Source organism: Scardinius erythrophthalmus (genome assembly GCF_964197995.2).
Source record: "Scardinius erythrophthalmus genome assembly, chromosome: 1".
Lineage (NCBI taxonomy): Eukaryota > Metazoa > Chordata > Actinopteri > Cypriniformes > Leuciscidae > Scardinius > Scardinius erythrophthalmus.
The window spans coordinates 60,519,059-60,546,946 of NC_138221.1; the positions used below are offsets into that span (position 1 = coordinate 60,519,059).

Consider the following 27,888-nt stretch of genomic DNA (forward strand, 5'->3'; position numbering starts at 1 on the left):
GCAAAGGTGACATATTATGCCCCTTTTCACAAGATGTAATATAAATCTATGGTGTCCCCAGAATGTGTCTGTGAAATTTCAGCTCAAAATACAACCCAGAGCATTCATCATAGCTTGTCAAATTTACCCCTTTTTGGGTGTGAGCAAAAACCGTTTTTGTGTGTGTCCCTTTAAATGCAAATGAGCTGCTCCCGCTCCGTTCAGAAGATGGACGATCCTTTACACGAGCTTCGGATACTCTGCAATAACAAAACATGCAAATAATCTCACTCATCCAAAATATCAGAAATAACCAGTAGCGGAGAGCAGCCTTACAGAGAGACTTTTAGACACACCTGGACGTTTCTGAATGGTTAGTGGATACATTTGTTAATCATTCATCTCTTGTTTAACTTTTACACAAGTTGACACAGTTCCCTGTGGTCTTTATAAGACAGCTGTGCTGTGACCTTTTTGGTCCGACATGTTTGCAGAGAAAGGCTTACCAAAACAAAGTTATTGGGTTGGTAGATGCACCGGGACCCGATTATAGAACTTAAACACGGAAGAAGTCAGATATTCATGATATGTCCCCTTTAAGATGTTTTGCCCCAGATGATTTTTTATGATGTCCTGGGGCTCCTCGTATATCAGTAGGCTATACTTAAAACGATAGAATTCAAAAGGGTTTACCTTCTTTTTCACATTACTGTATCTACACTACTTCTCTTTGGCAACTCACTCCTGTGCTCACCACCTTATTTTATCATTCGTTTTCACATAAATTGTTTTGTTCCTCCAATTGTTCTGTAAAATATATCACCTTACACACACACACACACACACACACACACACACACACACACACACACACACACATTAGGTTTCCATGTTCTTTGACATTCTATAGACATAATGATTTGTATAGACTAAGACAACCCCTACAGAAAACTCCCTGCATTTTTACATCTTCAAAAAACATTATTTAATATTGTTTATGAGCTTTTCCTCACAGTGACCAAAAAAAATTCCCAACAGGTCCCAACACACACACAACCACACACACACAAATGTGTAAGTACATATACATTTTCCAAAAGAGTGACCTTTAAACCTGTTGTAATCTATAACTGAACAAGTTGGCCTAACTCAAAAACTCAGTTACATCAAATTTTGTAAGTTAAGAAATTCAGAGTTTAAGTAAGCAGAACATTATATAAAACTTAATTTTAGCATTTACTCTCCCTTTGAGTGTCATGCAAAAGCATTCTGGGAAACAGTGTGCCAGCCCAGTTTCAGTTAAATTTAAGTTAGTTAAAATTAAATAATGCTTTTAAAGTTAATAAAAATAAATAAATAAAATTGTAACAATACTCATAAAAGTTAATTTGATTGAACTAATTTGTTTAATTTAAGTTGGCACTACTCAAACCAATTAATTATTTTGAGTGTTAGAGTTTACAGTGTACTTTTCTGGGGCTTAACTTGAGATAATTAAAAACCTGAAGGCACGCAGGAAAAACCTCTGAATTATAAACAAAAGTTTGCCAGTAAGTATTGTTAAAGCTATGAAATAAGAAAATCATATACACTGTAAACATTTCAACCAGCTTCAACTTTCAATTACATGCTTAAAGGCTTTTAGTACAATCAAAGTGGCGCCACAGTTACAGTTTATAGTGAAACGTTCTTTATATCCAACCAGTTTTTATACTTTATACACTGATCATCAGGTTAAATCTTTGAGTAGAAATGACAGAAAAACTGATGTTAAAAGTTAAAGGGATTGGAAAATACTTTAATCATAACATGTAGTGTTAAATGTTATGCAACAGTGTAAAAATGCCTCACAGGAACAAATATATATTAGTATTTGAATTTTTTTTTGAATATTTATTTTCCAAATAGGTAGGGAAGTCCACCTCAGCTCATCATCATTAACTTTTCTACGCTGATTCTATGTTTAATTTCTATATGTGATAATTTGGTTTCACAAATAAGCATCCTTCCCAAACTAGAACAAAGGCAAACCATGTACCATTACAGGTCTCAGTAGTAAACCAGAGCCAATGACCTCCGAGTCCTTCACGTGCATATGCAAAAAAAAGCATTTCAAGCCAATAGCGATCAGAAACGAAGTGCTTGGATCAGCTAATGAGGAGGGAGGTGTTTTGTGGTGAGTAAGGCCTCCGTGGGTTTAGGGGCACGAGTGTCTCGCTCTCTGTGCACTTTGGGTCCCAGAACTGCAGGAGAGACTATCTGTGTCTTCATTGTTCCAAAGGATACAGCTGAGGATTGATCATCACTTCAACAACCGGTCCAAAGGTTAGTAATACCCGCCTCTTCGCATTCATTTTACTGCCAAATTGAACTTGTTGTTAGATATGTCAGTTGTTACATTTCTCATTGCATTGCATCCTTACATTTTCCCAAGGTTAATTTGGAGATTTATTGCATCCTTGCATTTTCCAAGATCAATTCAGAGATTTATGTGAGTTTAACAGCATCTTTGTTCATGTATTTACTGTACGATGCACATTCAAATTTGACAGAAAAGCTTCTAAAAATGCCACCGTATGATGATGCACATTTAGCTTACCCATGCAGATTACAACATGCTTGATTTAGTCTTTTACTGGTGTATTTGTAGAACTTTTTGGTGAAGAATCATGGCACTTGCAGGACTCCTGAAACAAGACAGCATTGCAGCAGCTATCCAGGCTTGTCAAGGTGAGAGACACACACACACACACATGTTGTGTTTTCAAGTTTTATGGGGACTTTCCATTGACATAATGATTTTTATGCAGTACAAACTGTTATTCTATCCCCTTACACTAACCCTATCTCTATCACTTAGTATGATTTATAAGCGGTTTTCCTCATGGGGCCAAAAAATTTCCCCATAAGGACAAGGATTTCAGATATTGCCGTCTTTCTGGGGACATTTTGTCTCCATAATGTAGGGTTTACCAGGCCACACACACACACACACACACAGGTGCATTGGGAATGGGTAGATCCAGGTATCCAGGCAGCCGGAGACTGGGGAGCAGTTGCCATCAGGATACCAGTGTGTTTGTGCCGAGCATCCAAGATCATACACACTCACACCAGCCATACACATCTCAGATCAAGATCACGCTTACCTTAATATTCATAAAAATGGCACACAAAAGCATGCTGTCCAAACCAATGCAATATATATAATATAGCCTAACTAATTTGTTTTTATTACATTTACATATATAAAAAAGTACTTATAAATTATAATACAACTGTATTGGCAGTTAATGCAACTATTGTAACCTAAAATGGTTACATCTAAATAGTTTTAAGGACTATAGTAGAGTAAGTGGAGAATAGAGAATAGTAAAGTCCACACCACAGGCATAATGATAACGACAGAGTAACGATATAGTTGGAATCACTTTTAGAACGATTTTCTTCAGTTGAGGAACGATAAAAACATTGACAGCCAATCAGAATCCATCCTGCTATGAAGAGCTCGAGCATTTAAAGAGACAGGCAACAAAACTGCAGCGAGCGTTTTTAGAATAAACATGATTATATAATTAACACCATTTCAATAACGATAAAGATATAGTTCTAGAAATCGTTCTAAATATAAAAGAGTAAGAAGAGTCCGTACTATAAAGAAAACAGCACCGAGTAACGATTTCATTGGAATCACTTTTCGAACATTTGGCTGATGAACGATAAAATCATTGACAGCCAATCAGAATCCATCCTGCTTTATAGAGCGCGAGCATAAACATAATGATATTGTACTTTGGTGTGGACGCTATAGTATAGTTATCTTTATAGATATTGTTCTTTGTATGAGCAGGGCTTTAAACAACATCACTGAATCAACCTAGACAGATTCATTTATACCAACAAAATTAATTTTATGGGTTAATGTAGAAACAGCAGTAACATTTGCAGGTTGCCACATTTTAGTGTATGGCTAGCTGTGGAACAAGCAAGAATCAATTAGTTAAAATGTATGAGACTAAAACGAATTTAACTTGTGGATGATAAATATATAGCCTAGCTAAACCTGATTATTTCAGTCATTCATTAAGTTCATGATCAAACTGGATAGAAAGTTTAGGCCTATATGAAATTCAAATGCATCCATCCAAAAATTAGGCCTTAATATTTAATATTCCATTTTGTTTATCATATTTCTGTCTTTCAGCCCCAGGAACGTTCAACTACAAGTCGTTCTTTGAACAAGTGGGCCTGATGGGTAAAGCCTCTTCCGATGGGGAGAAGGTGTTCAAGGCCCTGGACCAGGACAAGAGTGGATTCATCGAAAAAGAGGAGCTGAAGTAAAGCATTCTTCGAACCTTGTTTGTATTGTGAGGCACATTATATGAAGGCATAACACGAAGCCCTCTCTGACTGGTGTGCTGTTCTTTGCTTGGGTCTCCAGACGCTTCCTCCAGAACTTCTCCTCAGGGGCCAGAGAGCTCACGGAGGCAGAGACCAACACCCTCCTGGCGGCTGGGGACAGCGATGGAGACGGCAAAATCGGGATGGAAGGTAAAGCCAAATCAGTGGTTGAACTGGCCCTTTGGGAGCCGTACTCCTATAGAAACCAGGGCTCCTCTTTCACTGTCTGGCTCCTCTGTCAGCCTGGGGAATTAATCAGCTCTACACATGAGAGTCAGAGCAATTCTGCTCCCATTAACACACGCACGCATGTACTGATTATCTTGAAAGACTGGGAATTCTCTTTCTCCCAAGGCAATGTCTTTCTGGCAGGGTGTTTGACTCTGTCTGGGAAGGAATAACGTAAGATTTGCATGCGAGAAACATCCACACTTTGATATTTACAGGGTGTGACCTCTTAATTTCCTTACTATAATGTGACATCCAGACAGCAACATAGTGTCCGGGCCACATCTGGTACATGTGGATTCAACACGTCTGGGATTTAGCTGATTGGACAGTTCACTTATTTTTCTCTCTCTCTTTTTTCCCGCTCAGAATTCTGCGGCCTGCTGAACTGAAAATGGAGTGACTGTCTGGACTGACTTGAACTTCATTTGACGATTCTCTCATTTATTTGCATGTACTATCTGTGATTCGTTTTTTTATGTTTTGTGAGTTGCTAATTAAAATATGTTTAGTAAGTCTTTGTAGAAAATGTGCATATCATGTTTGGGAATAAAATGAAATAAAAACTTGCTTCTGTAACTATAGTGATCGTAGGAAATGAAACTGCTCAATAAAGTTAAGTCTCCAAGGGAATTCTTTGCTTCATGTGATCTTTTAATACCTTTCAAGTTTATGAAACAGATGGCATAACAACAATACAAATATCACAATAACAACAGCAGTACAATAATATATATATATATATAGTATGTACAGAATGTATGTATGTATATGATAAGATAGAATAAGTCGATATAATATAAAATTAAATAATAAAATAATATAATATGCAATAAGACAAAATAAAAAAATAAAATATGATAAGATATAAGATTAGATAAAATAAGATGAGAAAAGATATACAAATATAATAAGATAAAATAATTTAAAATATAAGATAAAAACATGATAAAAAAATTATTCTTAAATATGATAATAAAATAAAATGCAATAAGATGAAATATAAAATAAAAAATACAATTAAATAATAAAATACGATAATATAGCCTAAGACCAAAAAAATAAAAATAATAAAATACGATAAGAAAATATATAAGATAAAATAATAACAAATTAAATAATATATATAAAATAAAATAAATAAAATATGATATAAGATAAAGATCAGACAAAATATAAGATATAAATACAATACAATAAAATAAGATATAAGATATAATAAAAAATAAAAAATAAATTACAATAAGATAAAAAAAGATATAATAGAAATCAAAAAAATATATACGATATGATAAAAGAAGATACAATTTTTTAAATTAAAACAAAAAATATAAGCTATAAGACATAAGACATAATAGAAAATAAAATAAAATAATAAAATACAACAAGATAAGATATAAGATAAAATAATAAGACATGATCAAATACAAGATTAAAAATAAAATAATAAAATAATAAAATATGATGTGATATAAGATCAAATAAAAAATAAAATACAAATATGATAAGATAGGCTACAAGATAAAATATCATAAGAAAGTAAAATAAATAAAATGATACTATTAAAATAACATGAATTTAAACTCGTCAGTAAAGACGAGCAACGACTCAATCTGTGTTTTAGTTTGTGTTATGAAGGTTTCAGATTGCACAGCATGATTCATGCATATGTAAGAATTCAATATGAACCCTGAAACCAATCATATCTCCATGATTTATGGGCTTGAGACGCAGTTGATCGCGTCAGAGTTTCTAACCTGGAAGAGAAACACACTCCCTCTAAAATCAAACATGCATGTCCCTTTGTCCAGTAAATGTTCAATCTGGGGCAAATGAAGCAAACGGCCAGATGGGAGTCTCCCCAAATCCTAAGTCGGGATGATAAGGCAGGGAAAGGGACGTCTGCTTAACCCGAGCGAGGGCCTCATGATCTATAGGGTCCCACACATGGTTCTGAACACCGTTTGTGAGACTAAAATTAGCCCGACTTGACTACTGGACACATTTTTTGCGACACTATTCCAAACCAAGAGCTATCAGTTACTGAGCATTGAATTCCTGTAAATGGTGAGGCTGAGGGATATATAAACCGGGAGCCGCAGAAGTGCCGCCTCACACCTCGACTAACTCCTTCGGTTTTTCACTCGCCTTAGACGAGCGCAAGGTGAGTGCAAGTGGATCGATTCATCTGACACACTCACGCTTTAGGATCAGGCTTCTCAGAGAAAAGTCACTGAACATCACCACAGCTTACGGACAGGGACGTGATGGGAATATTGGTAACGGAGAGAGCATCAGGAGGCATGTGGGTCACTCGTCCCGCCATGGATGCGGGCGATAAAGGCCGCAGAACTTGGACAGTAAATGTCGATTGCTTGAACTCTGAGGATAACTAGAGGAAATAGGGGGTTGTGAACACCAACAGTCAGTTGTAGTGTGCAAACGTTTATGTGAAAGAGGAAAATCAGGCACTTGAGGCATTCGAATCAGAGCACTTCATGATGCATGTGTGGCACTGATGGGGGAATACAGAATTGAGTCTCTTTATATAATGCATTGCATTATTGATCTCATTTGTGAATTGTTCTCACTCAGTACTGTTTTGCAGCTTACTCAGAAGCAGAAGAATGGCCGTCGCCGCTATGCTCGCCGCAGCTGATGTGGATGCTGCTATCGCTGCCTGCCAGGGTAAGACGTCACGTGATCATCTCAGATTGCAGGGGTCTCACATCTGGGAAAACACTAGATGATAGACTGGCATTGAGAAAACCGGTAAAAAAGGGATGAGGCAAACAGTTTCCGGCTGGATAATGTTTCCTGCCGTTTCTGGAGTCAACAAGTGGCCAAATTTAATCTGAAGATTTGAAACACATGAGTAAATATAGTCACATGAAAGCCAAAACAAACTAATAATGTTGAAGAGGCATAATGAAATTAATATATTATCAGATATATATCAGATATAACACAAAATAAAGTCATTTATAGCAATTATATTACACTAAATATATTTGGGCTATTTAGAAACATGATCTAAAGACTTCTGCCTAAATGGCTAAATTCATTTATGTAGAAGTTGAATTTCTTTTTCAAAACAAAACTATTAATAAATATCTACATTTTAATAAATATAATACAGAAGAAACTAATTAGACAGGATATAAAGCGGGGGTAAAAGTGACCAAATTTAATCTGAGGATTTGATATGGATAAATAAAATCCAAATCAAACTAATTATGTTGAAGAGGTAAAATTAAACAAATTAATTTTATTATAAGATGTATCATATATAACACTAAAGAAAGTCATTTATTATATTATATTATATTATATTATATTATATTATATTATATTATATTATATTATATTATTTGGGCTATTTAGAAACATGATCTAAAGACTTCTGCCTAAATTTGTTTGGTAGAAGTTGAATTTCTTTTTCAAAACAAAAATATTAATATATATATATATATATATATATATATATATATATATATTTATATATAAATATAATACAGATTAAACTAATTGGACAGGATATAAAGGGGGAGGGGGGGCAAATTTTATCTGAAAATTTGATATACCTGAATAAATATAGACACATGAAATCTAAAAAAACCAAATGATGTTGAAGAGGTATAGTTAAACAAATGAATATATTATAAGATGTATATATATAACACTAAAGAAAGTATTTTATATTATATTATATTATTATTTGGGCTATCTAGAAACATGATCTAAAGACTTTTGCCTAAATTCCTAAAACAGTTTTGTAGAAGTTGAATTTCTTTTTCAAAACAAAAATATTAATAAATATTATTTTTTTTATAAATATAATACAGAATAAACGAATTGGACAGGATATAAGGGGGGGGGGCAGTCAACAAGTGGCCAAATTCAATCTGAAGATTTGATAATGACATACATGAATAAATATAGACTCATGATAAATAAATAAATAAACAAACAAACAAATAAATACATAAATATTTGGGTTATTTAGAAACATGATCTAAAGACTTCTGCTTAAATGCTTAAATTTGTTTTGTAGAAGTTAAATTCCTTTTTTAAAACTAAAATATTAATGAATATTGAAATTTTAATTTTGCAGAAATGAATTGTACAGGATATTGAGGGGGAAAAAACAGTCAACAAGTGGCCAGCATTTACACAGAAATACTATGGAATTTGTTTATGGAACTTTTTCTGTTCCATAAACTTCTACATAGTATTTCTGTATTTTTTGATGACTTTTATTATAAAATGTATTTGATGACTGCCATTCTAAGATGTTGCAAACGTTAAGTGAAGATTCCATTTTATCACTCTTCAAACGTTACGGAAATGTTACTTTTGAAGGTTCTCTGAAGGTTCTGAAATAAGCAGTACCATTCGAAAAATGTCAGAAGTTGTTTCCATTATAAACATTTCTGTGCTAATGCTAGAGCAACCAGTATCCAGAAACATCAACAGAACGTTCATGCAGGGTTATCTTCATAATTAAAGAGCAGACAACCTGAAAGAACGTTCTATTAACATCACGAGTATAACGTTTGTTCATAACTTTGAGAGAACCTTTCCACAATGTTTGTTCTTCTGTAAAAGTAACATAACAATAGTTTGATCAATTGAATCATCTCTCTCCACAGCTGCTGACTCCTTTGACTACAAGTCCTTCTTCGCCAAGGTCGGCCTGTCAGCCAAGTCCACCGATGATGTCAAGAAGGCTTTCTTCATCATTGACCAGGACAAAAGTGGCTTCATTGAGGAGGAGGAGCTGAAGTGAGACTCTTAACACATCGTTTACATGGGAAAAATGTCCGACAAAAGACACTTGTGGGTTTCATAGCAGGCCTGTGCTCTTTCTGTAGGCTGTTCCTGCAGAACTTCAAGGCTGGTGCCAGGGCTCTGACCGACAAAGAGACCAAGACCTTCCTTGCTGCTGGTGACAGTGACGGTGATGGCATGATTGGAGTTGACGGTAAATGAAAAATGATGATTTTACAGAATCGTCAATTACTTTTTTTTGAGATCTAGAAGAGTTGAACTCACATCGAGATAGGAAGCGTAAGCTCCTGTGTGCTTTACATTAAAGTTCGGTGTAGTGGAGGTTGCCTTTTTGGCGAGAAAGTGCAACTATTTTCACTGGAAAGCAGCTAAAGTCTGCTTGAAAAGTCAGTAAAAGTCGCTAGGTGACGTAATGCGCCATCTGTCGGCACTTTACATCCGTTTCGTCCCCTGATCCGTGCTCTCATACTGTATTTTAATGCGATATATAGCGAGTATCCAATTAAGCTGTTCTCTTTTGCATCTTTTCTGAGAGACGATAGAACAAGCATGATATAGTGACTGACTGCATGTCAATCAGCAATCCAAAAAGTCGCAATATTTGTCGCTAGTCACTCTTTTGAAAAAAGCCGCTAAAGGAGTGTAAAAAGTCGCTAAATTGGCAACACTGGGTCGGGCCAATCTGATCTCACGGGAAAAGGTCATTATTTTACAAGGTGGCGATTTCCAATGAATATTTTTAAAAGTAACTCATTACCTCTCAAACCCCGTCACTGGGGTTTAAACAGATCCTACAAATTAGCCACCAATTAAAGGGCTAGTTCACCCAAAAATGAAAATCCTGTCATCATGTTGTTCCAAACCTGTGTGAGTTGCTCTCTTCTGTTGAACACAAAGGAAGATATTTGGAAGAATGTTTGTAATCAACAGATCTCGGTCCCCATTGACTTCCATAGTAGGAAAAAAATATACTATGGTAGTCAATGGGGACCGAGATCTGTTGATTACAAACATTCTTCCAAATATCTTCCTTTGTGTTCAGCAGAACAAAGAAACTCATACAGGTTTGGAACAACTTGAGGGTGAGTAAACAATGATAGAATTTTCATTTTTGGGTGAACTATCCCTTTAAGAGGTATATTGAAACAAATGAATGTATTATTTGTTCTCAGATATAACAATAAATAAAGTAATTTTGCAATTATATATAACATTATATAAAAAAAAATAAAAAGTAAATGACTAATTGTATATATACTGTATTTATTTTAATATTAACTTAAATATATTTATTTAAATGCAAATGTATTTTTTTCTATACATCTTCCACGCATTTACATTTCTCATCAAAAAAGTCGTGATAACATTTCCATCAAGTTAAAAAATTAAAATGTAAATTCCTAATTGTAGATATATTTTTTTTATAAAAAATAATATCAACCATTATACATTTTCCACACATACATTTTTAAATTAGCTTTCGATAACATTTTAAACCCATTTTTACTGATGCTATCAAGTCAACATTTTTAAATATGTAAATTTCTAATTGTAGATATACCATTTTTACATATATATTTTAATATATATTTATTAAATATATATATTATATTAACTTATACATATGCTATTTATATTTATATATATTATATTTATTCATATGCAAATTAAAAAATATACTGTATTCATGATTATACATGATTCTGCACATATACATTTTTTTTCCCATAAAATGTAAAAAATATTTATGCAATAACATTTTCAACCCATTCTCATGGATGCTACCAAAACTATCACAATTCGTTCTTGCAATTTCATCAAGATCCATGTTAGCCAGTTAGATTATTTTTATCTAGCTAACAAGTTTCACAATCAAATATCACAATAACAACAAAAACAAGTGTCAGTTCCAGCAGGACGTTCTTGTCTTTGAGCTCTGTCACTTGGCAGCAACTACTGAAGCTCTATACTATAGTTCAGGAAGATGATTGGCAGTGCAGTTTATCAACACTATAGCAGACCCTTGACGATATTTGGAAATGAAAATGGTGATACTTGCAGAATTGACTAATGGTAGTCTGATCTCTGTCTCATCTTTGTCTCATCTCACAGAGTTTGCTGCTCTTGTAAAGGCTTAAATTTTCATCTGACCAAGACCCTTCCAAATTCAAGGAACCAGAACTCACGACAGCTCACAACTTTCTCAGCTGAACTTTTTTATATGATCTTATTCATGACTGACTTTGGACAGTTTACTCAGTTTCGAGTACGTGTCCGGATAAGGGTATTTGTATGTGTAAGTTGGATGTTTTATTTCAAGCCCATTGGCCTGTGCAAATGTACAATCTTGAATGCACTTCTGGGGAAGAGTGAAAAACAAGGAATAAATATAGTTTTGGTGTAACATGTCTTTGAAGCGAGCTTTTTTACGCATTCGCCGCTAATCGACGTTCCCGTTGTGTTGTCAGATGTCATCCGGGGAAGTTCTCTTCATGATAATGCACTCATGGTGCGTTCAAGTCATGCCGGAAAGATCGTATTCGCGAGCTGAACGCGTATGAACACCACCAAAAAGTCGTAAATACAAGTGGGAAGCTCAGGATTTTCTTTAAGGCCCGATGTATACGAATTTGGGACGTGTCAGTGAGAAACATGGCGGAATACAACGATATTTATAGGTATTATAGCAGTGACATTTTCATGCTTTTTTATTTACAACCAAATAAGCTAATGCTGCCTTCACATGCTATTGGAATTATCGTAAATATGAGTTTCATTGTGAAAAATTGGACATGATTTTGATAGCGTAGTGAATGTTTACGGTTGTCAAAGAATGGGACGCTAAATATCATCAGATTTTCCCAATTAATAGGCATGAATAAACCCGGTGTCCTCCATGATTCATGTTATTTACGACAACAAAGCACTTGAATGCGACAAACCCGTAATCACTTCAGAAGTGGGAATTAGGAAACTTCCAATAGCATTTGAAGGCAGCATAATTGCCTGCACAAAGTTTAATAGCATTGTAATATAACGATATAATAACAGTTTGATGCACATTCTTCATCCTGCAGTATTTTTGTTTAATAGAGGGTACACCGCCATCTTTATCCGACGACCCAGACAGCAACATAGTGTCGGCCCAGATCTGGCCCACATCTGGTACACATTGAATCCACATGTACCAGACGTGGCCCGGATCTGGGCAGACACTATGTTGCTGTCTGGGCATGGCTAAACATGACTTCCCAACTCGTAAATACAAACTTCCCAGGAGGACTTGAACGCACCAGTAGCCAGGGATGTCCTGCAGGATGCTCTTGGCACAAGGCTGGGCAAGGGAAGGCCCAGAGATTTGCTGAGATGCACTGCAAGGGATTTGCAGAGGATAGTTTTCGCATGCCCAATTAGAGTCCATGGCAGCGTCCCGAATGCACAGAATAGCTCATCGAACACTCAGCCAAGCTCAGTCTTCCAAACCCCATTAAACGCCCTGCAACGGGCACGATTTCATCAGAGCAACTGGCAATGCTCGTGTAATAATGTTCTACTAACCACAATGGTGATACAATCGTTGATCTATCAGAACTTTAGATCAGGGTTCCTCAAATCTGGTCCCTGCAGAGTTTAGTTCCAACCCTAATCAAACACACCTGAAAGAGTTATTCAAAGTCCTCAGAGTTACTAGACAATTGTAGACCAACAGCGGTTAAAAAAGAAGACAATTGCAGAAAGGTGAGTTCGATCATGGTTTGAGCTAAACTCTCTAAACTCTCCAGGACCGAGTTTAGACACCTCTGCTATAGACAATTTAGAAGATTACACCGTGTCTACACCGGACAAAAACAATGCGACAAAAGCAAGTAGAACCCATTTCAATCATCGGCATTGTTTAGACTGAATGCGGCGCGACGAATAACGACAAATTCCAGACGATGATGTGTCGTTCTATTTCTGACGTAGGCTACTTCAAGCGCTCGCGCTACTTCTCACAGGAAGAACAAGTAGGCTTAAGTCAGAAATGGAACGGTGTAAGAACGGCGTTAGCCTTCAGTTCTAATGTAAAACAACATTCAGGTATGTACCTTACAGTTCAGCTTTCGACGGTGCAGAACAAGTAGAAGAGTTTCTGACCTGTGAAAGACAGCCATCAGCCAGGATGAGCACTGCTGCTCTCTGCTGTTTGAACGCTGTGTGCAACTGTCAGGGGCGAATTAATAGTAACACACTTCATACTGTACAGTGTAGACCTACATACACTAAAAAGAACAGGCAAATCTGTAATAAGTTTAATGGGGGAAAGATGTAGCCATAAATAAAAGAAAGATAGGAAATAGCCTATTGGAGGACTTTTTTAAATCAGTTTTTCTACCTCAAAATTTAACATTCAAATCATTGTGTTACTTGCAATTTAATTTCATTGAAAGTAATTGTGAAATGTGCTTGCAATTTCTAAATGAAAATTGTCTACACTAAATTTGTTTCTTCAGTGTAGCCTATAAACTATATAGTAAATTCAAGTTTGCCATATGTCAAATGGAGAAAAAGTAAGTCAAGGGAACATAATGGACTAGTAAATCATGGAGTTAACCAAAACTAAAATGTTCCATTTTCTTTTTAATCTGTTTGCGTACAGAAGAAAACCAGGACAAATTCAGACAACGTGTTTAATGTGGCAAAATCCAACACAGCATATGCACACACAAATAACAACATGCAAAATGATCACTAAACCATGGCACTCAACCACTTTACATGAAACACAAGCAAAATCAACCGGAGAGTCCATACCCTGAACACAAACAGAAATGTCCCTCTGAAAAGCGTCCCGCAAGCTTCCCTTCATATACTCTTTCCAAACCCCATGAGCTAGTGTCCATAGGAATATGTCAATGCACTATCAGCAGCTTGTATTATTAGCATGCAAGTATATGATGGACTTTTTTTTCAAACGCACCTTTTAAGCATCTTCATTTTTGAGGATAAATATAGTACAGCGTGTCTGGTGGACGCATGTCAAGCCGCCCCCCTCGGCCAGCGGGTGTCTATTACATTATGATTCATATTTGGAGTGGCTGAAGGTATATAAGGGGGAGATCAGGGGCCCGGAGACCACTGCAGTTCACAGCTCGAGTCTTCTGAAACTACCTTCAGCACCAAAAGACAAAAGAGGTGAGTTTGCAGTTTATCTACGGAGGAAAAAAACCAACAAAAAAAAAAAAAAAAGCAGGACTGGTTCTTCCAGATTTGTTTTGGAGCATAAACGAAGGTTGCATCCTAAATTTTCTCATCATCTCAATCGGCTGTGGAACCTTTTGCAATGCTGGCTTATTTTAAGAGGACCACATGGACCCTTTGGGACTTAACATCCTCGTAACTCAAATCCACATGCGGCACGCTTCCCTTTTCGCTGTTTTATTTGGGATTTGCATGGGCTGAAATGGCATGAAATGTTATACATGCTCAGATATTAAGTAATCATAAGTTATATCAAGTAATAATATTAAGTAATCTGTCAAATGGCCATATTTTGAGGCAAACTGGACTAAACACACCTGAGCTTTCAGGCAGCTGTGCGACGACACGCGTTTCTTGTTTTAATGTTCTGTTTTATGTATCATTCAGCTAAAGATGGCATTCGGCTTGAAGGAAGCTGACATCACTGCAGCACTGGAGGCATGCAAGGGTGAGACAGCGTGAGCCACCAGATCTTTACCACATTAAATGCGTGTATTTATTTACCACTTTCCCATATTTCCCACACAGCTGCTGACTCCTTCAACCACAAGGCTTTCTTCGCCAAGGTCGGCATGTCAGCCAAGTCCGCCGATGATGTCAAGAAGGCCTTTGAAATCATCGATCAGGACAAGAGTGGCTTCATTGAGGAGGAGGAACTCAAGTAAGAGCAGCTTTGAGCTCATAAAGAAATACTTGCATCTTGAATGTACTGATGAACTGAACTGTGTGCTGGCAGACTGTTCCTGCAGAACTTCAAGGCTGGTGCCAGGGCACTGACTGACGCAGAGACCAAGACTTTCCTAAAAGCTGGAGACGCTGACGGTGACGGCAAGATCGGAATTGATGGTCAGTCACCTTTAAGATTAAGCCTGCTTCAAACTTTACACATGGTCTCGGAATCTCTTGAGCACAATCCCAATGCACCTCAATGTGCTTCAGAGTGCTCTAAGAATATCCAAATGCATAATATTTGATTGAAAACCATGACTGAATGTTTAACGTGCTTTCTTTGTTTCTTTCCGACAGAGTTCGCTGCCTTGGTTAAGGCATAAATGGCCTCTGACCAACAACACCTTTAGCTCTGAAGGAACAACTTTGCCAAAGACCTCCCATTTTCATCCTACTATAAATAATTTTTATACTCATGATGCTTATGAGAAGTTTCCTCCCATGCAGAACACTGTCAAAACGATGACCGTGAATGTAGCGGTTGTGTCTCCTGTCTTAAATATGAATTTTGCTTACTGTAAAATCTGATGCACTTTTACGGGAACGGACGACAAGAAAAGAATAAATATTCTTTTTCAATATAACCTTGACTTCTTTTCATTTCTTTTGTTGCAAATCTGCTTTTCACTCTAGCTAGCTGTATGGATGAAGTTTATATTAATTACATTTCCATGAAATAAAATCAAATAAATTGAAAAATACATAAATTTGCTATAGGTTTATCTATGGGATCACTGCCATAGACACTATGATTTTTTATATTATTATTATCAATGGCTTGTTTATTATATTTCCAGTTTGTTTGGTTGATCACATATATTTTCAGTGCAGACTCATATTTAAGAAACTATTACAAACGGGATAATTTAACTGTTCAAATAAATAAACAAATCTTTTTATTCCACGAGCTTACACTTTAAACAAAATTGTATGATCAATAAGTTATGACAACATATGTTTTACATTGCTTTAACTCATCAAAATACATTAAGCAACATTTTTATAAGTTAAAGGCATAGCAGAGGATTTTTTACTTCCGGGTGGATCATCTATACTATTGGTCCTCCTAATTGTCAATCATTCTGGTGAATCAATCAAACTTTTCAAAAAGTGGAGAGGGCGGGTCTTATCTAAAATTCGGAAAGATCATCCGCTATACTTTTAAGATTCAACTGTAAGTTGAAATGAAAATCCAAGTTTGCAAATTTAAGGCAGCAATATTTGTACAGTGATGTTTTAGGTTAAATGGTCCACTAGATGGCATTACTTTACAACATGTTAATGGGTAGGAAAAGCATCTCAGACTCCTTTAAAAGTGCACACACCAGACACAATGAATTGCTTATTGTAAACAATATATTGCACACGTTTACTTGTAAAACTTGATTTACCTGATTAAAAATGAATAAGTAGCTAATTGTACATATTTTTTTATTTTATTTTTTGTTAATACACCAAGAACCAAAGAACAAGCAGCTTCTAAACTCAGTGCAGCAATGATTAATGTAAACAAATGGCTAAATGATTCACACCTGTTTCTTAATGTTAAGAAGACTGTTTGCATGTTTTTTTACAAAAACACACTGTGCAACTGACTATGATGCGAAAGTATATGTGACTGGAGAGGTCCTCCAAGTAGTCTCTCAAGTTACATTTCTAGGCATTATCCTTGACTCCACCCTGTCCTTCAAAAAACAAGTGAAGAAAGTAATGCAAGTAACTAAATACAATTTGGCCAACTTTAGGTATAAGAAACTGCCTAACAACCACAACAGCAAAATTATATATGAATGCTATGATCATCCCCCATTTAACATATTGTATGACAAGTTGGACTCAAGCAAGAAGTACAACACTGAAGCCTATTCTTTCTTTGTACAAGCAGACTCACAAAGTGTTACTGTATATAGAAAACCCAAAACCTACCACCACTGTAATATTTTGGGAAAATATGAAATTCTTAGTTGGGAAAATTTAATGAAATACAGTGACATCTGTCTGGTGTTTAAGATTTTAAATGGTAAAGCTCCCCCACCACTTGGTACTTTTATTAAGCAGAAAAATGTTACCAACAGAACTACAAGATCAGCTCTAAGAGGAGATTGTGTAATCTCCTTTAGCCAATCATGTTTTTCTGTAAGAGCTTCTCAATTATGGAACACCATACCAATTGAAATAAGAATAGGTAACAACTATTATACCTTCACACGAAGTCTTAAGGCCTGGCTTTTAAAAAAAAAGTCAAACATGTGAACATTTTTAAATAAAAAGTGCATTGCATATTTCATTTGTAAAATTACTATTTAACCTGCTGCTAATATCTCCCAAGTTCTCTGCCCGTTGCCAGGCAATTGTACTGATGTTTCAATGTTTCTGGATGTTTTGTGTGGTTTTATGTTGTGAGAATTGTTCTGTTTTATTTGTTGTTTTATCGTGTCTTGAGGTACTTTTTGTTTACTGTATATTTTATCATTTTAAAGGTTTCTAAACATCTTGCCGAAGGACTGCTGTAGCCAGTAGGCTAATACTGGCACATTTACAGGAATGTTGATCAATGTGCGCCGTCCTTATAAATAAATAAAATACAAAAATACTGTCAGGAAAAAAAAAATGCGGGTTGATACCCAGGGGTTAAAGGTTTGACACTGCATGAATTAAATATGACTGAAATGATTGTATTGAAATATTTTAAAGTCCCACCTGTAGTCAATAATCTCACCAAAATGACATATTTAAACGTTTTTTCCTTGAAAAAAATGTCTTCATGCCTTAAAATAGCTTGAATGTAACTCTACACCCTTGCCTCATTTAGTATACGCGGTTCTATGAATATGTAAATGAGCCCCGCCTCCACTCACTCACACCAGCTCAGAGATCCACTGGTTGACGATCACACGTTGATGTGATTGGTTACAAGGTAGTTTGTGACGTCAGAAACACCAGCGATTTCAAACCGTCTTTTTGAGACTGTCTTTGGTTCACTGCAGTTTTAAGGAGAAAATACTCAGCAATGGTGTCGACTTATGAATTTGCACATGGTTTGTCTTAAAGCACATTAAAAACACCACATAGACATATAAGCAACATTAAAAGCTTGATTTTCAATCATTAAATGATAAAACTGTTCTAAATGTTAAAGGTGGTATCAGTGATTTCAGGCCCAAAAATATTTTTATCACATTCATCTAATCTTTCCTAACGATCCGCTAGCTGCCCGCCCCATAAGCATGCCGTCAAAAACCGCGTCTCTGTAGGCAGCCTAGGCTCTGAGATCTGCACACAAAAACAAATGGTTTAGCCAAACACTCAAAACCAAAACAAATAGTGTTCCAACCAATCACCGACAGGGGGAGGGTGTTGTGAGGTTTTGTGCTCGTGCACGGCTGCACGCGAAGTCAGAGCTGAAGTAAAAGCTGGCTTAGAAAAGAAGTTTTTTCTTTTGAGAGAGAGTAGAGGCGAAAAAGTGGTACAATATGCTAGTTAGCCTCTAATACGCTCAAACTTTTAGTCAGAGTCAGAGGTCAGAACTAGCATATCGTACCACTTAAAGTAGTACTTAAAGCAGCGGAGTGTTGCCAAAACAGACACCTTAGTAGAGGTCAGTAAGCGTAGTGTAGCTTAGTGCCTGCAGAGAACATAAGCAAACGTAAATGAATAAATAAAGGATTGCTTAGTAACTGTATAGGATATGAGGTATCATCATGGCCCATGACATCAGTGTTTCTGGGTAAGCAACACCTCTGTATCCGGTGTCCTTGTCAGCTCCAGGCTCTTGGGTTTCGCCGTGCGGGTTATCCCACGCATGGACTGTCCCAAAACATGTCACAGCAAACACCTCCACCTAATGCATTTAAATGGGCTATGGGCGCCCTGCAACTCAATAGCCAGGCAAGCATGAACTAACGCAGTCTCTGGTGATGCGCTCAAACATGACGGTCAATGTAAATGCTTATAGATGCTGACACTAGCAGATGTGCTGAGTGCAATTGGACTTATTTACTGTAATAACAACAGCAACAACAACAACAAGTGATAAGAATAATAAGAATAGATGCATTAAAATTGTTCAATATTTTTTTTTTTTACTTGTCATATATAGATATATTGTATATATATAATACTTTTATTCGGCAAGGATGCATTCAATTGATTAAAAATTACAGTATTTACCTTTCAAACAAACAAATAAATACCATTCAAAACTTTCAGTCAGATTTTTTAATGTTTTTAAAGTCTCCTATGATCAACAAGGCTGTATTTATTTAATCAAAAAGAGAGTAAACTAATATTATTTAGTGAAATATTGTTACAGTTTAAAATATATGTTTTCTATTTGAATACATTTTATAAAGTAATTATTATAACTGTGAATTTTCGGCAGCATCAAGTCTTCAGTGTCACGTGATCCTTCAGAAATCATTATAATATGATGATTTGATGTTCAAGAAACATTTCTTATTATTCTTATCAATTTTGAAAAGTTTATGCAGCTTAATGTCTCTGTGGAAACCATGATCTTTTTTTTCAGGATTCTTCGATGAATAGAAAGTGCAAAAGAACAACATTTATTTAAAACAGAGATATTTTGTAACATTATAAATGTCTTTACTGTCACCTTTGATCTATTTAATACATCCTTGCTGAATAAAAGTATTAATTTCTTTCTTTTTAAAAAAAAAAATATATTTCTGACCCCAAAATTTCTACTTTAAAGGTAATGCACATGATTCAACTGCACAATCTGTCATTGAAACCAATACATTTTATGTTCATGACCATTTAATCATGAGATAACTAGGTAAGTCAAGAACAAAAATGGCCACTATATCTGTTACACGCGTATGATGGACGCACTGTCTGTAACTCCATCGCTCTGATGGAAACAGTACCTCAGTTTAATTGTAACATGGGGGTTTGGTGACAAAAAGTTAAGCGAGCAGTGTCTGTTTTTTTTCTTTCCTTTTTCTTTTCCTGCACTTGAGGACATATTGCACCCTCTTACATAATATATGCGTCTAGCAGGTGCGTTTTAAACATTGATTACAGCGTGCTGCTGGGCGCTGGTCAAAAGGTGACCTTGAATCCCTGAATCAGCAGAGGAAAAATGACAGCTCGCTGTTTGTCTGCCTATGGAGGGTGAAATGAGAAGGATAAACTCTAATGACACTCTCTAAAACAGCAGAGACACTGCGTGTGTGTGTGTGTGTGTGTGTATCTGGTGAGCAGTGGATTATAGGCTCCCATCTGTTCAGAAAGACAATATGGAGCAGATTACGGCAAAGAAAAAAAAATCCATTGCAGATTATGGGATTTATAAAGTAATAGACATCTGGAAAGCGATAAATTAAAGCTAACATCAAGGCTTTCGAGCATCCCCAGAATTTGTCCACCTCCCAACAGCAATGCAATATAAAAGTGTTTATGTAATATTATAATGAGGAATCTGGAATGACCTCATGTAAAGCAGCGGGGAAAGAGGGAGGGAGCGACTGACCGACCTGAGAGGAGGATCGGATGTGCATGACAGGGGTGAACGAGTGTGATGCCTGTATTATGATATAGGATGGGAGGGACGTGATGAGCAGGTAGACAGCAAAGCATTTATTACTTAATTTGCCTTTTACAAGGGCGTCACAGATGAGGGCTGGCCCACACACACACACACACACACACACACACAGTAAAACAGATATAAATAGTACAGGTTAATTAGTTAGGTAAGTAATTTGAGCTGGGGCCTGGCAGTTAGAATTTGATCCACAGACTGGTAACTCAAGAATTAGCCATTGTCACTGAATTCAGACCTATATAAATCGCACCTGGACCGACTCGCAGTCACCACTCAGCCTTACTTCTGTTGAATCACCTGCCAGGAGAACTTCACCGAGGTAAGAGTCCCAGCTTTCCCACTGCGATCTCTTTTTGTGTGGGGCAGCTGCATATTGTGCGCTGCTTTAGCTGGAAATTATATTTTACCTGCATGAGCGTGCAAGGTTTATATTAAAACGGCATGCATTTAGGCTAAAGTTGTTCGTTTTTTTAAAGACAGTTGCATGTAGCTATTGTGTAGAGTTTTAATGAAGTGCATTAAAATGCATGCATTTACACTTTTTAAAAAAATTGCATGTATGTGTATGTGCATTTTTTTTATAATAATTGCATTGAAAATGCATGCATATGGAGGTTTTATCTGATTGCATTAGAATATATCTGAGGGGAAAAAGGAGTATGTAAAATCCTGTATCTTTAGTCGATTATTTATTTATTTTGATGGAAAGCATTGCTCCACAACGTTTCAGGCAGATCATCTTTTTCATTTTAATCCAGGCGAGATTTCTTTGAATCTAGTCTAGGCTGATTTGTATTCAAAGGTTTTTGTACATTGGCAGGATGAAAAGTGTTCAGTTCACTTACTTAAAAAAAATGAGTGCGCCCGTTAACTTAAAATTATCAAGTAAATAAACGTAATGCTTAATTGAAAAGATTAAGTTATGTGAACTTGAGAATTCCACATTACTTAATGTTTTTGATTAAGCATGACGTTTATTTACTTAATAATTTTAAGGCAACGGGTTTCCTCATTTTATTTGATTATTATTATTATTATTTTTTCACTTTTTACAGTGAACCTGCCAATGTGCAAAAACCTTTGAATACACAAATCAGCCTAGACTAGATTCAAATAAATTTACAGTGTGGAGAGATATGACAGCTGCTTGTGAAAATGAGTTAATTATTTAAAACTGTTCTTCTTCTTCTTCTTCAGGACCATGTCACTGTCATCTGTTCTTTCCGCTGATGCCATCGACAGTGCGCTCAAGGACTGTCAAGGTAGGATACACCGTCTCTCCTGTCTCAGCATGTTTGTGTCTCATCCGCACATTAGAAACTGAACTTGTATATGCATCCATTTCTGAAGTTTTTGTCTTACTTCATTCACCTCAAGTAATGTTTTTGATCTTAGCGCAAATCCAATTCAGTCCAGTCCAATTCTGCGGGTCCTTACTGTAAATGCCAGTGTCGGGTTTCACGTGTGTTTTAATTGGTTATTCCGTTGTTGTTGTTTTTCCAGCTCCAGACTCATTCACCCCCAAAAAGTTCTTCCAGCTGTGTGGTCTGACAAAGAAAAGCCCTCAGGAAGTGAAGAATGTCTTTAACATCTTGGACAACGATGCCAGTGGATTCATAGAGGAGGAGGAACTCAAGTACATGAGTTTTACATGCATTTAAAGCCACATTGAAAAGCAGATTCTTTCAACATGAAAGAAATTTTAGGATCAACTTAATAATGACATATGTGCAGAATCAACCCTAACCACAGACTTTAGCCTTTCCTGGGCTTTCCAAGCACATGGATATTAAGTATTCATCAACAGACAGGGATTATGTTGCCTGAGGACAGTCTGTTTTTATGCATTCAGCTGCGGCCTATGAATTAAGCTTGACACTTTATCCTCCAGCTGCTTTTTTGCATCCTGTCTCTAGCTACCAAATATTTTGAGTATTTCCTCCCCAGATTATCAACAGGATTATCTGATGTGGGACATGAGCTGACTCTCTTTCTGATGTTTTTTTCAGGTTTTTCTTGCAGCGGTTCTCAGCTGGTGCTCGTGTGCTGACCGATAAAGAGACCAAGGCTTTCCTGGCAGCAGCCGACGACGACAGCGATGGCAAGATCGGAGTAGATGGTGATTATGGCTTTTTATGTTATATTTCCATATTTTACAATTAACTGAATAAATAGCAAACAGTTTTGTGATGGTTTTCATTTGTTTGCTGTTCATCTGACATGATTTAAATAGCTGTCACCTCACATCTATGTGAAGTTAGTTGCAATTTTAATATCCAAATCATGCTTAGTGGGATATATATATATAGTTCAGTCATGGAACTTTAGAGGGTGCAGGCTGATTGGTCCTTTACGTGCAATCTATCACATCATTATCACATGGCACAAGCTGATTGGCCTCTGCTGATCCTGCAGCCAATGAGATTGCTTGCTCAACATTCAAATATCCTGGTTCAGTGTTGCCGAACCCCTCCACCTCCCCAGCTCCACCTGCCTATATCAGCTATAGGATCTATGTATGGCTATTTATGCAGCCGCAGCAGGATATATGAATTCAATAATGCTCAATTACAAGCAGCGTAGACCAAATACATGAACATTGCCACATTCAATAACATGCTTAAACTATTCAGAAAGTTATGATAACTGCTAAATTGTTTATTGAAGCATCTGCAGGTTTACATCCCACGGTAATGAAAATCTTTTTCTGATCTCTTGCAGAATTCCAGGCGATGGTTCTGTCCTGAATGATCAGTACACATCTCACCCCTCTCTTGTACTCAGATTTCATTTCAGTTCAGCAGCCTCGTCACTCCATACACAGGACTCTTTTTACTCCCGGGACCCCCCGGGCAATAGAGTCCACACACGCAGATGTATACTGTACACACTCCAGAGGTTTTATTTGATTTTTGAATATGCAGAGGGGCGCACATGGGCATTGACCAAATGTAAATCTACCTGAAAACTATTTAAATGAATAAATAAATAAATAAATAAATAAATAAATAAATGAATCAAAATATTTAAAATGTTGTCTGTGTTATTTTCATTACTGGTATAAAATGTTGAAGAGGTGAACAAAGGACCTGAAATAACACCTATCCGAATGAGACAATGAGGTGTGATAAATGTCTTCAGAAAATAAAACTTTACAATTAAAGTAAGATGAGTGATAAAATGTTGTTACTGGAATTCACTTTGGACAAAAGTGTCAGTTACTGTAAATGACCTGTGGTAAATGTTCACAAGAAATAAAACAAAATGCCATAAAATAATATGTAAAACTCCTCATACACAAAGAATAACTCACATTTCTGATTGCAAGATACAGATGATGTAAGATTGCAGTGTATTAATACAATTATATATTACTGTAATAAATTATTAATTCAATGTAATAAATAAATGAATATATAAATAAAATGTAGTGAAATTTCAAATAATGAATTAATAATAATAGCTATAGTAATTATATTAATATTTTTATATTTATGATAAATGAACTAAAACAATTAATTACTGCTGAAATAAAATTTGTTGTAAAATGATATGCCCACAAAAGTAATCCTATTATACAAGCTTGATCATTTAGGTGTTTACCTTAGCTGGCTGCTAGAGCACATAAAGAGAGTCGTTCAGTTTGAGCACACAATGCACAAAGACAGTGTGTGAGCAAATATTATTAGGAGAAATATGGCTGCTGTCAATCATCTTAGAGTTAGCATGCACAGTTTTGGCATGGATCTATAGACAGACAGATAGACAGATAGACAGATAGATAGATAGATAGATAGATAGATAGATAGATAGATAGATAGATAGATAGATAGATAGATAGATAGATAGATAGATAGATAGATAGATAGATAGATAGATAGATAGATAGATAGATAGACCCATGTTAACCCAACCCATGTTTAGTTGGTTGTTCTGGTCGTTTTTCCTGTTGCTCTCAGTCAGGATGGTGGTGGAGAATTCTGGCACCACATATACTGTAATTCAACCCCAGTGTATCAATGCATTTACTACACAAATGCATGTTTTCCAAACAGTCAGCTCACTGTAGACTTTAATAGCTGAGAATTACACAACAGGACCTAGAATTAGAGCGAGCATGTTGACCACTAGACACACCACACCCTAACATTAGCACACCAGCAGCCTGTGTATGAGTGCTCTGCTGCTTCAGGCCTGCACTGGCTGATCTCGCCAGGATTTCACCAAAAACAGTAACAGCAATTATTACAATAAAATACTGTACTACATTTTTGCTGTAAGTTATGTCTTTTCCTGTTCTAACACTTCAAAGTTGTGTTTTTCTCTGTTAATGTGTGTGTGTGTCATGACAGAAACTGACATGATCTCCATTGATTTCAGAGTAAAATTCCAATGATAGCGTTTTACTGTAAACAAATATTGTTAAATTCTGGTTTGAGTATAAGCACTCTGATTAATGACCATAAGTTGTCTCTATTATTAAACATTGTGCTGAGAGACATTAATAACATGATATGCATTGTGAATCTCAATATCATAAACCCCATTTCACCAAAATGTGGGATATTAAGGGATCTCTTCTCAGTTTAGGCTTCATCAGTTTCTCAGCTGCTCCACTGCAGTTTAAAGGGACAGCTTTGATGCATTTTAAATCATCAACGCCTTTTTATTTTACAACCCCTTATTATTATGATGATGATTATCAGTATGTTTTAAAGCAGTTTTTGAAGTTGAAATACACTCACCTAAAGGATTATTAGGAACACCTGTTCAATTTCTCATTAATGCAATTATCTAATCAACCAATCACATGGCAGTTGCTTCAATGCATTTTGGGGTGTGGTCTTGGTCAAGACAATCTCCTGAACTCCAAACTGAATGTCAGAATGGGAATGAAAGGTGATTTAAGCAATTTTGAGCATGGCATGGTTGTTGGTGCCAGACGGGCCAGTCTGAGTATTTCACAATCTGCCCAGTTACTGGGATTTTCACGCACAACCATTTCTAGCGTTTAAAAAGAATGGTATGAAAAGGGAAAAACATCCAGTATGCGGCAGTCCTGTGGGGGAAAATGCCTTGTTGATGCTAGAGGTCAGAGGAGAATGGGCCGACTGATTCAAGCTGATAGAAGAGCAACTTTGACTGAAATAACCACTCGTTACAACCAAGGTATGCAGCAAAGCATTTGTGAAGCCACAACACGCACAACCTTGAGGCGGATGGGCTACAATAGCAGAAGACCCCACCGAGTACCACTCATCTCCACTACAAATAGGAAAAAGACGCTACAATTTGCACGAGCTCACCAAAATTGGACCGTTGAAGACTGGAAAAATGTTGCCTGGTCTGATGAGTCTCGATTTCTGTTGAGACATTCAGATGGTAGAGTCAGAATTTGGCGTAAACAGAATGAGAACATGGATCCATCATGCCTTGTTACCACTGTGCAGGCTGGTGGTGGTGGTGTAATGGTGTGGGGGATGTTTTCTTGGCACACTTTAGGCCCATTAGTGCCAATTGAGCATCGTTTAAATGCCACGGCCTACCTGAGCATTGTTTCTGACCATGTCCATCCCTTTATGACCACAATGTACCCATCCTCTGATGGCTACTTCCAGCAGGATAATGCACCATGTCACAAAGCTCGAATCATTTCAAATTGGTTTCTTGAACATGACAACGATTTCACTGTACTAAAATGGCCCCCACAGTCACCAGATCTCAACCCAATAGAGCATCTTTGGGATGTGGTGGAACGGGAGCTTCGTGCCCTGGATGTGCATCCCACAAATCTCCATCAACTGCAAGATGCTATCCTATCAATATAGGCCAACATTTCTAAAGAATGCTTTCAGCACCTTGTTGAATCAATGCCACGTAGAATTAAGGCAGTTCTGAAGGCGAAAGGGGGTCAAACACAGTATTAGTATGGTGTTCCTAATAATCCTTTAGGTGAGTGTATGTTGGCATATTATATCAGTTAGTTAATTATGTATATTGTTTAGGAACTATAAAATGCACAGGCAGCAAAAATCCATTGCTTTAATTCTGTTTTCATTTAATTTTTCAGAGGGGAATGTTGTTCCCGGATCAACAAAATATGTTGTAACTCGGCAAAATCAGGACTTGCCCGCAAGATCGTAGTGTGTCCCATTTGTCATTTTAGGTTTCAGAATATTAAGAACATATTAAAGTCCCCATGAAATCAAAATTGACCCTATTTACTTTGTTAGCGCATATTACTAGTCTTGTGGTGAACAATTAATCCGTGCAAGAAAATATATATAAAAAAAATAAAAATTTACCATGGTAATCTTTAATCAAAATCTGAAAATGCCCCTCCCCTCTGCATTGGAGGACCTTCTCCGATGACGTAGGTTTGAGGAATTGGTTTGGGCAACGCGTAACCACTCCCCTCAAACCGTTAGTCTGCTATGAGCAGAGATGGAGAGGAGGAGCGCTAGAGTAAATCCCTGCCCTAGCTCTGTTCAATATTCCGTGTCACTGGGAAATACGTCATAACACTGGAGAAAAGTCGTTTGCAACTTCCGGTTCACGGGGACTTTAAAAATTACATATACACTCTAAAAAAAATAAAGTTGCTGCCTTAAATGCAATCAACATGGATATTTAAGTTATCAACTTAAATTACATTAAACTGACTTAAAAATAGTTGAATCTTGTATAACATAAAAAGTTGAAAATTGCTTAAAGGTGCATTAAGCAACTTTTCATGTTAAAAATACCCAATTTTTCTAACCCATACATGCTTAAACAATTGCCTGATGGGCTGAATGAGCCCTTCTCTGCGATTGTCTCTATAATCCTGTACAGTAAAATAAATAAGAGGGATTCGGGACGGAATCGACTGGGCGTGACGTCATGCGCGTTCACGCTCACCTGGCTATGTCTGGCAGGTTTGTGTATTCGCCGCCATTATCCACATCAGC

General features: G+C 36.5%; 3 protein-coding genes and 1 pseudogene across 4 annotated transcripts; all 4 read left to right on the top strand.

The window, feature by feature from the left end:
- Positions 1-200: 200 nt before the first annotated feature.
- Positions 201-5,239, top strand: pvalb5 (parvalbumin 5). The gene is made up of 7 exons (XM_081362967.1): positions 201-352; positions 2,026-2,304; positions 2,414-2,470; positions 2,630-2,709; positions 4,184-4,316; positions 4,421-4,530; positions 4,978-5,239. The coding sequence occupies exons 4-7, from the start codon at positions 2,649-2,651 to the stop codon at positions 4,998-5,000; spliced, it is 327 nt and encodes a 108-aa protein (XP_081219093.1). The 5' UTR covers positions 201-352; positions 2,026-2,304; positions 2,414-2,470; positions 2,630-2,648; the 3' UTR covers positions 5,001-5,239.
- Positions 5,240-6,672: 1,433 nt separating this feature from the next.
- Positions 6,673-11,683, top strand: LOC308689296 (parvalbumin beta 2-like; annotated as a pseudogene). Its single transcript, XR_014032260.1, has 5 exons — positions 6,673-6,772; positions 7,217-7,296; positions 9,261-9,393; positions 9,483-9,592; positions 11,512-11,683. The product of XR_014032260.1 is annotated as a parvalbumin beta 2-like (transcript).
- Positions 11,684-14,367: 2,684 nt separating this feature from the next.
- On the top strand, positions 14,368-15,953 carry LOC308689325 (parvalbumin beta). Its single transcript, XM_081362976.1, has 5 exons — positions 14,368-14,574; positions 15,028-15,088; positions 15,169-15,301; positions 15,377-15,486; positions 15,667-15,953. The coding sequence occupies exons 2-5, from the start codon at positions 15,034-15,036 to the stop codon at positions 15,690-15,692; spliced, it is 324 nt and encodes a 107-aa protein (XP_081219102.1). The 5' UTR covers positions 14,368-14,574; positions 15,028-15,033; the 3' UTR covers positions 15,693-15,953.
- Positions 15,954-21,169: 5,216 nt separating this feature from the next.
- pvalb8 (parvalbumin 8) lies at positions 21,170-23,831 on the top strand. The gene is made up of 5 exons (XM_081362958.1): positions 21,170-21,257; positions 22,136-22,200; positions 22,442-22,574; positions 22,948-23,057; positions 23,660-23,831. Exons 2-5 carry the CDS (start codon positions 22,140-22,142, stop codon positions 23,683-23,685), a joined length of 330 nt encoding a protein of 109 aa, XP_081219084.1. The 5' UTR covers positions 21,170-21,257; positions 22,136-22,139; the 3' UTR covers positions 23,686-23,831.
- The last annotated feature ends 4,057 nt before the right edge of the window (positions 23,832-27,888 follow it).